The 12,961-nt window shown below is 37.6% G+C and overlaps 1 protein-coding gene across 1 annotated transcript in view; it reads left to right on the forward strand.

The window, feature by feature from the left end:
- LOC130215688 (zinc finger protein 180-like) overlaps positions 1 to 11,266 on the forward strand; it is a 13,482-nt gene extending 2,216 nt beyond the window's left edge. Inside the window, exons 3-4 of the mRNA XM_056447523.1 lie at positions 6,933 to 7,280; positions 10,908 to 11,266. Coding sequence (XP_056303498.1) covers positions 6,933 to 7,280; positions 10,908 to 11,266 — 707 coding nt within the window. The remainder of the gene's footprint in view (positions 1 to 6,932; positions 7,281 to 10,907) is intronic.
- The last annotated feature ends 1,695 nt before the right edge of the window (positions 11,267 to 12,961 follow it).

Here is a 12,961-nt window from a genome sequence, read left to right on the forward strand (position 1 = left end):
AGACAGCGCGTTAAGCTTTGCCTCATTTTGCACGCATATGTGACATGATACTGGTAATCTCCACTGCTGTATGGATATCTGTTATATTAATGTACAAAAATAAACCTGATTTAACGTCCACAAACCGCGATTGAAGCGTCTTTATTTATAATTGATAATTTATATTCATCTGAAGTGAATCGCTGTACTTCATTACACACATGCACTGTTTTAAGACATTTTAAACTTGTAAAACTCACACCTTTTGTTCCCGGCTGCTTTGCGCTCGTCCTCTCTTGATGATATGATTATACACATGAGTACCAGACATGTTAATGCGCGCAGCTGTCAGTCAATATTGGTGGGCGGGGGGACCGCACTCCTACGTAAAATTGCGGTCGATCTGAAAACCGCTCCAATTGGTCCACCGTTTTATGTTGTTAAATTTGAAAAAAAAAAAGCACTGGGTGTGTTTATATCACCCCAATATGACGCTCTATACACTATACTTACACACATTTCTGTCCAAACAGCTTGAAATGTAGATTTTTCACCATAGGTGCACTGGGGTCATTTTGACCCCACTGACTGTTTAACATCAGTAAATACATGCTCGACATCATTTGCTTTAAATTTAATTACTTTTTTTTGTTAATGTTGACAACACTAAATATAAAATTAACATGGCATTATTTTTTAATGTCCTGTACTCTTTTTGTAACCATGGTGATCCTAGGGGTCGATTTGACCCCAGGCTGTTTTAGTTGTATAAAACAGTATAGGAGCTTAAGTTTACACACATTTGTTTGGGGTGATTTTGGGGTCACTATAATGTGCTATGTTTTATAACATTCACTATAATATTATATATTTAGTATAATATAATAATTATAATAATATTATTGTGAGAACCAGGGGCAGACTGGGCAGTTTCCCACTGGGCTGACGTACTCTTTGGGCCGGGCTAATCATCTTTTAATGATCTGGTCAGTCCATTAAACACTTAGCAGACTGTCGTTTTTTTGTGCCTAATTAATTGACGATGCTGTGATCTGTGGCACTCTGAAAGTTAGATGTTCCTTTTTCGGACAGACCGGCCCATGTGACTTAATCTGCAGCCCATTGGTTCTTTTCTTTATTGACATTGGGCTGACCCAATCACAAACTCTCATTTTGGGCTATGTGTCAACATGCAACGTCAGTGTGTATTTGTCAAAATAGTCGAGTCACGCCTGTTTCACACCGCACATGCACGTGTGGAGAGCAGAAGCAGCGAGCAAGCTGTTTTTGTTAAGTTCATTATTTAATATAGGCTCCCTCAAAACACACAGGCGCACACAAGATGGACTTCCAGTGTGGATTATAATTTTATTATAATAATAAATTACATTTTTAAAGTTTTTAATTTGTCAACTCTCATTATTAGCTATATATGGCTTTTGGGCATTTATAGAATAGGAGTTGTAAACATATTCAAGAGTGTGCACAGGTGGGGAACATTTTGATTGAATGTAGTGGGCCGCTCTGGCTCAAATTGCCAGTGACGATTTTTTTTTGTCCCAGTCCAGCCCTGGTGAGAACCACTGATAGTTCTTCAACAGCAAGCCTTTGCAATGCTGATACTGTAAGGCCATTATTATACACCAGGGGTTCTCAACCTCGGTCCTGGAGGTCCGGTGTCGTGCAGATTTTGGCTTCAACCCCAATCAGACACACCTGGGCTAACTAATCAAGCTCTTAAGCTGCGGCCACACTGGGCTCTTCTTCCCATAGACTTCCATTCATACGCACGCGAATGCGTCAGACCGGAAACGCAGGATCATGCGTTAAGTTTCGCAGTTCGCTGCAGTGCAAAGTTCAAGCTTGGTGAACTCTGACCTGTGAAATCGCATCACTTGACTGCGTGAGACCAATCGAGGATTAAAACACGACCTCTCTGGACAGAAATTTAAAACATGGAGCAATCACTCGCTTTTTTAATGTCTAATCATCTTGTTTAATCCCGCCCCTTTTCGCAGTGCCGTACGACAGAATTTCGCACACACAAAGCCCAGTGTGACCGTAGCTTTACTAGGATTTCTAGATCTAGAAACATTCTTGCAGGAGTGTTGAGGGAAGTTGGAGCTAAAATCTGCAGGACAGGGTGGAGTTTGAGAACCAATGTTATACATTATGGCTGCGTCCGAAACCGCATACTTCCATACTATACAGTACGCTAAAATCAGTATGCGAGCCGAGTAGTATGTCTGAATTCATAGAATTCGAAAATCAGTATGCGAGAGGTACCCGGATGACTTACTACTTCCGGCGAGATTCTGAAGTGCACATCCATGTTGCCCCTCAAGAGTATTCATGAATGGGAGTGAAGTGACGCAACTGACGCAGGTAGGTCACGTGACCATGATAAAATGGCGGATGTAGTACGTCCGAATTCCATTCATACTTTTCACATTCATACTGTAAAGAATGTACTTTTCTAACGACCGAGTAGTTCGTTTAAATTCAAATGCAGTACCTACTGAGTAGTTTCGGATGCAGCTCATGTCTATAAAGACAATCAATGCTTTTTCCCGTGTCATACATTTTGATAACAGACATGAGTATGAATTGTTTGCAGTGCTGGGTTATCCGCTGGATAAAATCTATGCCACAGTAATTTATGAGTGAATGATTACTTGGCACGGTGGGTAGCACAATCACCTCACAGCAAGGAGGTTGCTGGTTTGAGCCCCTGCGGGGTCAATTAGCGTTTCTGTATGGAGTTTGCATGTTCTCCCCTTGCTCGCGTGGGTTTGCGTGCTTTAAAGATATGCTGGATAAGTTGGCGGTTCATTCTGCTGTGGCTACCCCAGATTAATAAAGGGACTAAGCTGAAAAGAAAATTAATGAATGAGTAAATTATTATTCTTTCCCAATTTTATAAATTACAAAAATATGTATTAATATATAATATGACAATGAAAATAACAATACTTACTTTTTCCCAATGTTAGGATGCTGTGAGGAATGTGGATCTATAAAGGACAGGGAGTTGGGAAGGGGATTTTTAAATTTATTAGCAAATGTTTTGGCTTGGCAGCAGTATTTGTCTTGATTTTGACGATACTCCGTTGTTCCCGCCTCGCCATGATGACGTCGGCACTGACGCGTTCATTCAGCGTCGAGTCTTCAGAGCTGAGGTGAGTCGTTGACGCTTTTTCTCGTGTTTAAACAACAATAAAACACACTTTATAGTTTATTAAAGCGACAATCTGCGACTAGTTTCTGCATTGAGTTCACCTCTATCTGTGTGTCTGCTGACCAAAACAATACAGCAGGCAGAGAGGAGCTCTGAGAGGACAATATGAGTGAATGTTTGAGTTTTTCTATTAGTGTTCGGTTGTTTTCTCTTGGGATAATAATAATCGCAAAATGTGATAGTAGGTCTAATGAGAAATTTAATCTCTGTATTTGCAGTGGGAATTTAAACTATATATATATATATATATATATATATATATATATATATATATATATATATATATATATATATATATATAGTTATGCAAAAAATGATGGTAAACTAGAGAGGTTAAACCTGCAAACACTAATTATAAAGTGAGCTGATCTCCTGATCCTAAATTCCTTATTCTATGTTTATAATATTCATCAATGTAATTATATATATATATATATATATATATATATATATATATATATATATATATATATATATATATATATATATATTATCCGAAATTTACTTTATTCATTATAAAGATGACTTCAGATCTACAAATTGCCACATTAAATTAAATTTATTGGTTTGGTCGGCGCCAGTGGTGTAGTGGGTTGGTGCGTCGACACATGCACTGCGGTGCTCGCGGCGACCCGAGTTCGATTCCTGCCTCGTGGTCCTGTGCTGATCCTTCCCCTCTCTCTGCTCCCCATGCTTTCCCATCAATAAACTCTACTGTCCTATACTATAAAGGTGAAAACCCTGAAAAATAATTTTAAAAAATAATTTCAAAAATGTATTGGTTTGTACAGACTTCAGCAAATCATATAAGTGTATTGTATAAATGGTTGGTTTAATATTCTCACATTCTCTTATTTAACGTGCCTATATTGTTTACCATGCTACATTGAATATTGGGGCTTAAATCGCATTTAAGCGTGTCTCCAAAACAACATAAACCATTTAATTTATCAAACAGTGTTGTACTTTGATAGTCATTGGCTGCTGATATGATTTCCCCATTTAGAATTTGCAATAATACTTTTCTGAAATTAGATTTTAAAGGAGAATGTCTGAATGTATGAATATAAAGCCAACTTTACCCCAACTCATGTAACTATCAAAGGGATTTATTCCATCAATCAGTATAAATACTCAGATTTCTCTGTTTCTTCTCCTGAAGCTCTGCCACCATCAGTGAAGACAAAGACAGAGTTTATTGAAGGACAGTGAGAAGATGAGTGATCCAGAACCCTGCAGAATTAAACAGGAAGAGACTGAAGAACTAATAGGTTTGTGTTTATTCATTACTCTTCAATTATGAAGCTGAACAACAGTGTAGTTGTTTTTTCAACATGTAAGTTTGTATTACATACACACCAACACACTTGCAATGACTGCATAGATGTGACAACAATAAAGCTGTAAAATAAAAATATTTTCTAAATGTTATTAATATGAATACTACAATGGTCTCATAGTTTGATTATGATTATTATTCATATTTGATTGTTTATTATGATTATTATCTTCAATTCGATATCAATGCATTGCATTCTAAATTTTCAATCTACATCACGTGATTGCACGATTTCGTTTCCTGAATATTATTGTGGCCCGTTTCCACTGAGTGGTGCGGTATGGTACGCTTTTATGTCCGTTTCCACTGTCAACAGGTACCAAAAAGCAAACCGTACCGTACCACTTTTGGGTACCTAGCATAACAAATGGGTACCAAAAGGCGGAGCTAGACTCGCAGCTGAACACTATTGGTTACAGAGAAGCGTACACAAGCCAGGAGAATGAAAACAAAGGAACTGCCATTTTTAAATACACAGCTGAGACATTACACCGTAATAATATATACATATAATAACGAGCCATGGTCGACCCGAGCTCAAACAAACCTTGTCATTTGATCTTTATTTACTTATTCCGTAATGGCGCACAACATCCGCATAACTTCTACCTTTCTTTAGCATGTCCAGAAGTTCAACTTTTTGTGCGATAGTTAGCAGGGGCGAAAAGTTGCAAACATGCAGTACAGCACTTCAGAGTCACACTGCTGGCGATCGAAGATTTAAGTAAATTTGGCAAGCTGAACACATCTGTACTGCACAGGAGACACGACACGGAGGAGATTGATTGACAATGGTTTACAGCCAGTTAGGACATAATACACGATGAGCTGTAGAAAAAAAGCATGAAGTTGCATGAAAGACTGCGAAAAGTGTGAACCGCGTTATAGCGAGGTACCACTGTGTGTATATACAGTTGAAACCAGAAGTTTACATACACTCTAAAAAAGGAACATAACTCATACTAAACCTTTACTATTTTAGGTCAGTTAAGATTACCTAAATGATTTACATTTGTTAAATGCCAGAATAATAATTTTTAATTAATTTCTAGACAGTCAAAAGTGTACACACATTTCCTTGTTATTTTTTTTAGCTTTGCTTTTAAACTGTATAACTTTGGTCAAATGTTTTGGGCATCCTTCCACAAGCTTCTCACAATAGTTTGCAGGAATTTTGGCCCATTCCTCCTGACAGAATTGGTGTAACTGAGTCAGATTTGTAGGCTGTCTTGCTCACACAAGCTTTTTCAACTCTGCCCACAAATTTTCTATAGGGTTGAGTTCAGGGCTTTGTGATGGCCACTCTCCATTCACTCTGTTGTCCTTTAAAGCACATTTTAACTAATTTGGCAGTATGCTTAGGGTCATGGTCTGTTTGGAAGACCCATTTGTGGCCTGATTTCCTGGCTGATGTCTTGAGATGTTGCTTCAGTATTTCTACATAATGTTCTTTCCTCATGATGCCATCTATGCTGTGAAGTGGACCAGTCCCTCCTGCAGCAAAACAGCCCCCCAACATAATGCTGCCGCCCCCATACTTAACAGTTGGGATGGTGTTCCTAAGCTTGGAAGCTTTCCCCTTTGTCCTCCAAATGTAACACTGGTCATTATGGCCAAACAGTTCAATCTTAGCTCCATCAGACCACAGGACATGTCTCCAAAAATGAGTCTTTTCCCAGTGTAATTTAGGATATTGTAATCTGGCTTTTGTGTTGATTCTGGCTTGTTGATTTTCCCATGTTGTCACACAAGGAAGCGGTGTGTTTGAGGTTTTCCTTAAATACTATTCTACAGTTGTGCCTCTAATTAACTCAAATGTTGTCCATTAGCCAATCAGAAACTTCCAAAACCTTGACACCATCATCTGAGCTTTTTCAGAGGCGTAATAATTCAAGAAAAGTTATAACAATTTCTCAATAAATATCTCTCTCATTATTCTGCTATTAAGCAAAAGAGAAACTAAATGTGATAATCCTAACTTACCTAAAAGAGAAAACGTTTAGTCCCATTAACATCTGACTTCTTTTGCTTCTGCTTCTGCTTTCAACTGTGTATATATATATATATATATAAACAAAACAATATATAACAACTAATAAATGAGTGTGACTTTTAGCAGACATGATAGAACTGTGCAGTGTGTCGTTGTGCTTTCTTTCCAATGTGCAAACTCGTTGACTCTCATCTCCTACGCTATAAATTACTCAACCGTGAATGACGTGTGGATAGAAACTGCAGTAGTTTTTTTTCATGCACGTTTTGCAGTTCGCACACATCTATTTTTAGTAAGAAAAACTAGCACATTTCAGCCCTGCAGACTGCTAATCTCTTAAAAAACTAGCCTCTGAAAATGTTTTTTATTTGCTGAATTTTCAGACGTGATGGTGAAGGAGGAATGTGAAGAACTGAGTGAAGATGAGGAGAAACATGTCAAAAGTGAAGAAGAAACTCAATCAGAGACTGAAGACACAGCTGTAAAAGCTTTCACCTGCACTCAGTGTGGAAAGAGTTTTAGGCGCAAGCACTGTCTCAATATTCACTCGAGGAGCCACACTGGAGAGAAACCGTACAAGTGTTCACGCTGCGACAAGAGATTCAATCGTGCACAACACCTGAAATTACATCAGAGGATTCACACTGGAGAGAAACCGTATCACTGCACTGATTGTGGGAAGAGTTTCACACAGATATCTTCGCTACGAACACACACAAAAACCATTCACAGTAAGTAGATCATATTAAGATTCAGCCTTTCCAGCTCATATTATTTAGGATAATTGTGGAGTTGATAATGCATTTAAAGGGGTTGTATGAGGCGGTTTCATGTTTTCATTTTTCTTTGGATTGTGACAAGAGGCTTGTGTTTATATAATGGCCTGTTTCCCATAAGTGGTACGGTACACTTCGGTATGCTTTTATAGCCATTTCCACTGTCAAATGGCTCGTTTCCACTGACTGGTACGGTATGGTACGGTTCGGTTTGGTACGGGTCACCTTTATCAGGCTTGCGTTTCCACTAACAAGGGTACCCTTTTGGTGGGCGTGGTGTATGACAGAAAGTTTCAGTCGACGTCATTCTCGCTCAAGGAAATGTCTACAATTAAGCTGTACGGGTCACTTATATCATATGAGAAGCACTTCTCATAACACAGATGCTTCATACACATAAATACTTGTGTAGAAATGTTTATTACTAACTTTTCAATGAACATGAGTTGATTATAACTGCAGATCAATGACAGTGCGAAACAGCCTACTGTAACGTCTGTAAATATATAAAATAAATAAATAAATGAACATATATAAACACATACAGCCCCTTACAGTCTCCGATATGTTCCCAACTACAGAAGAACACACAGCAGACATTTTCATCAGTATTTGGGTTCAAAACAACACAAAATATAGCCTACAGTCAGTGTAAACCTCTCATCTGTGTCTGTAATCTTCAGCAGCACATGTAAACTCTGTTAGAGAGTAATTCTGTCATTCCCGGTTCATATTAGTCCAAAAGGTGAAGATAATAAGTTAGTTAATCATGGCATTTTGTTCATGTTTGCTGAAAAATAACGTGCTCTTTTTTTCCGGCTTCTCCTTTGTTTCTTCGCGCTTCACTCTCGCGTTTGTCAGCGTCTGACAGGATCGGGTTTCAAAAGCATGTCAATAATCAAGCGCAGGTTATTATCATCAGCTCAAGAAGTTTGTTATTTCAGATATAATGTTAGACGCGCGCAAGCGCTAGCAAGAAAGCGAAACCGCTCGCGCTTCAGACTGGCTCGTAAAAAACTACAGGGCACAGGGTAAATCTGCTCTACTCCATGGATTTGTGGCTGTTTATCAAGACAACAACAAGGTTTGTTTGAGCCCGGATCGACCATGGCTCGTTATTATATGTATAAATCATTCCGCTGTAATGTCTCGGCTCGTCGGCTGTGTATTTCAAACATGGCGGGCTTTTTGTTTTCATTCTGGCTTGTTGCGTAAGCGAATGACGCCTCTCTGTAAACCAATAGCGTTCAGCTGCGCGTGTGGCTCCGCCTTTTGGTACCCTTTCTCGTGTTTGGTACCCTTTCGAAAGGGTGCCGAAAAAGTGGTACGGTACGGTTCGGTACGCTTTTTGACAGTGGAAACGGCCATAAAAGCGTACCAAACCGAACCGTACCACTCAGTGGAAACGGGCCTAAAGGTACCAAAAAGTGAACCGTATCATACCATGTTTTGGCTACCCTTTGCAAACATACGCTTTGAAATGGGCCATTAGATGCCCGATTTCACTGAGGAGTACAGTTCAGAGTCAGGTTTCCCAATAACAATGTACATTGGTTCTTAAGAGAGTTCTGTATGTCAAAGGGTAAGAATGTTCCTTGCCATGCCACATGCGTTTCCAAACACAAAGGAAAATCATGCGAGAAACTGTTATACGTGAACCTTAAGAGACACAGTCCAATTCCAAAGTGCTGAAATATAGTAAATAAATTTATTTATATAGAACTTCAACCATATCAAAGCTACACAAAGTGCTTATCAGAGTAGAAATTAATTAGGACAAGACAAGACAACCAATTAAATACCAAAGAGAATACAATTTGTTGGAGAAAGGAACAAATTTTTTATTATTTTTGTCTGTTTTTCTTTTCATTAAATTTCATTAAAGTATTTGTATTGCTTATGGTGATATTACCCAAACTTCTTCTCTTGAGTGTGATCTGTTTTGCATACTAATGAAGCATTTATGCAGAAGTAGATGAAGCTGATAGAAATGCAAAGGCCTGATTGTCTAAAATTAACTTGAGCTCTGCAGCTAAACTCCGCAGCTGAAACTGAACACAGAAGTCTTATGCTTAACGTTGTGCAGAGAATTTGTAGAAAAGAGGATGTATGTATGGGTGCGGCAAATGGAGGACTGGAGAATGATTGACAAGTGACGAATTCCACTTAACTCCACTTGTTAATATCAGCTGCCTATAAAAGCTGTCAGGAAATTAAAATTATTGCGCGCCTCCTGAATGTAATTCCTGCATTAAGGATACCAGATTTCTGTCAATCGAAATTATTAATTTATATCCAATAAATGACTAATATTGCATCGACATTGAAGAAAACTCTCTCCTGACCTTTTTTTCATTGAACACGCGTTGAATTAAATAAATATTCCAACAAATTAAAATGCTAAAAAGAAAGAATATATTTTCAGCTTTGATTTAAAAATAGTAAAGGAATGTGCAAGCGGCACTCTAGTGTCAATAGAGGGGCAGTGACTGAAAAAGCTCTCTCACCCTTGTTTTTTTTTAAATGGGATCAAGCAACAAATAAAAAAGCCCTTTCAGCAGATATTCAATATCTAGTAGTTGGGGTATTGATAAGGAGATCTTTATGGTAAGATTTGGCTGTTGGTTTACAGCTTTTCTGAATGCAAAATGCTGGATATACGGATTAAAAATGGATTCAGCACCACCCCAAAGAGACATAAGATGTTTAATGTTGTCTTAAGTTCATTTGTGGTGTTTTAATGTGAAATCTTGCTGGATATGTTTGTTTGATGCAACGGACACTGCTGAGTATGTCTTAAATGCATGTTTATGCATCGTGTCATATCTCTCAGCTCTTACTGGGATTTCTCTGCAGTGTAAGGACCGAAATGCACTTTATTAAACCGCATCTTTTTATGCAGAGATTAAAATTCCTGGCTGTGTTTACATTACTATTATAGCTTCAAAATACAACACAATACATCTCCGCCAGTCTCTTTTGTCGAGTTTAATTATAATTTAGCTTATATTTTATGCACAACACAACTCTGGAGCGAAATCGCTTACTCTTGTGTTTTATGTTAGTTTTCTCATTCCTGCAGTAGCTAAAATAAACCTGTCCACCACTTAGGTTAAAAAGATTTAAGACTACTCCATTTATTGAGGTATCCTCAGTTTGACGTATCATTATTTTTGCACGTGTTTATTTCAGACTAGCTGTCAGTGAAGCTGTGATTTAAGTTTTTATTAACTGTAGTCAACTTAAAGCCTTAGAATTTTACTCCTATATTAGTCCAAATGTACTTTCTATACTAGTTTTAGTTGACGAGCACCGATGACATCTAGCCTAGTTTTAGTCAATGAAAATTTGTATTTTAGTCTGTTTTTAGTTATGCACTTCCATTTGACCCAGTCCATGTAGTATAAGAGCCTAGTAGTATAGACGAAATAGCTTTATGTTTATTAATTGTGACCGTGCATCACAATGACATTTGGAGAGGTGGAAATTTGGGTAACAACAATGACGGGAGGGAGAGGGATGCTGTTAGCAAATTGTTAAAAACTAACCTCTTAAAATGTGATTTATTTTATTACTTTTCAGACGTGATAGTGAAGGAGGAGAGTGAAGATGGGGAGAAACGTCATGTCGAAAGAAAAAACAAAACTCAATCAGAACATAATATCTTAATGAAAAGGTCAGCCACAGAACGTTTCGTCTGCAGTAAGTGTGGAAAGAGTTTTGAGCGCAAATACCATCTCAAGCTTCACATGAGGATCCACACTGGAGAGAAACCTTACAAGTGTTCACACTGCGAGAAGAGATTCGTTGATCCCAGATACCTAAAAATACACGAGAGTCTTCACATTGGAGAGAACCTGTGTCACTGCACTGTTTGTGGGAAGAGTTTCACAAAATCATCCTCTCTACGAAGACACAAAGTAAACATCCACAGTAAGTAGATCATCTAAAGATCCAGCCCTTCTATGTAGTATAATTTAGGATCATTGTGCAGGTGATAACATATTTAAAGTGGTCGTATGATGCGGTTTTATTGGTGTGACAAGCTATCTGTGTGTTATATTGGATCCCTTATTCAAATAAGATGCCTCGTTTTCACTGAGTGGTTCAGTTCATGGATGGGTTTCCTGATAACGATACATCTTGGCTCTTAAAGGAGCACTTCAACTTTTTATTGTTGAAAAAAGCTCATTTTACAAGTTTTCTAGAGTTAAACAGTTGACCATTTTTCAATCCATTCATCCGATTTCTTGTTGGCTTGGTCACTATTAGCTTAGCTTAACACAATTAATTAAATCAGATTTGACTATTAGCATTTTTTTTTTTAACAATGTAAAAAGATTATTGATAATGGACTTATTAAAAGCTTGATGCCTCTGTAGTTACATTGTGTATCAAGACAGTATCAAAAATTAAAAGTTTCTATTTTCTAGGTCAATATTAGTAGGTGGTAATAGTGTAGCGTATCTAATTTAGGCGTAATAGTCAAGAAACTCTGCTGGTGTAAAATACCTTTTATTTAGAGTATTATTACACAGCATAACAGAACAGTTTAGCGCCTTGAAACTATGACGAGATGATAGATTCACTGTTAAACTTGATCAGAAAACACTGCAGTACTTTACAATAAGGTTGTATTAGATATTTAACACATTAACTATCAATGAACAATACATTTATAATAGTATTTGTTCATGTTAGTTAGCTTTAGTTAATCAAAATACAGATGTGCATTGTTAGCTGTTAACCAATTAGTGCATTAACTAATGTTAAGAAGCATGCATTTGGATGTTCATTCATTTATTTTCTTTTCGGCTTAGTTCCTTTATTAATCTGGGGTCGCCACTGTGGAATGAACCGCCAACTTATCCAGCATATGTTTTACGCAGCGGATGCCCTACCAGCTGCAACCCATCACTGGGAAACATCCACATTCATTCACATACACACTCATACACTACGGTCAATTTTAGCATACCCAATTGGGGGGAAACCAGAGGCATTTGGATGTTAATAATGCCTTGGCAACTGCTAAACTGAACTATTGTTGAACTATTAATAAATGCTGTACAAGTATTTTTCATGCTTAGTTAATGTTAGTAAATACAATATATTGAAAGCTCATCGTAAAGACAAAACAGATTTAGCATGATTTGGTGTGCTAAGCTAACAAACCAACATTTTTTAATTCTGAGATTTACAGTTAATAATATTAGTCCTTGTAAACAATTAATTTATAAAATGCATAATCTAATGTTACGAATCAAACAACATACTTAATAATAAGCTGCATACATAATGCATTGCGATGATCCTCGCATAATGATCACTGCAAACTAAGCTGAGGCGTTCATCTGATATTAATGATAAACATAAAACACTACCTGTACACTACCTGTCTTGTCGTCGATCCCTGTTGAAAAAGCAACAAACAATAACTTGACTTCTAGTTGATCAATTGGAAAAGTGGCAGAAGGTTGATTTTTCTGATGAATCACCTGTTGAGCTGCATCCCAATCATCACAAATACTGCAGGAGACCTACTGGAACCAGCATGGAGCCAAGATTCTCACAGAAATCAGTCAAGTTTTTTAAGTAGAGCTCATGGTTTGCGGTTACATCCAGTATGGGGGCAT

The sequence above is a fragment of the Danio aesculapii genome, chromosome 22, assembly GCF_903798145.1.
Source record: "Danio aesculapii chromosome 22, fDanAes4.1, whole genome shotgun sequence".
NCBI classification, from domain to species: Eukaryota; Metazoa; Chordata; class Actinopteri; order Cypriniformes; family Danionidae; genus Danio; species Danio aesculapii.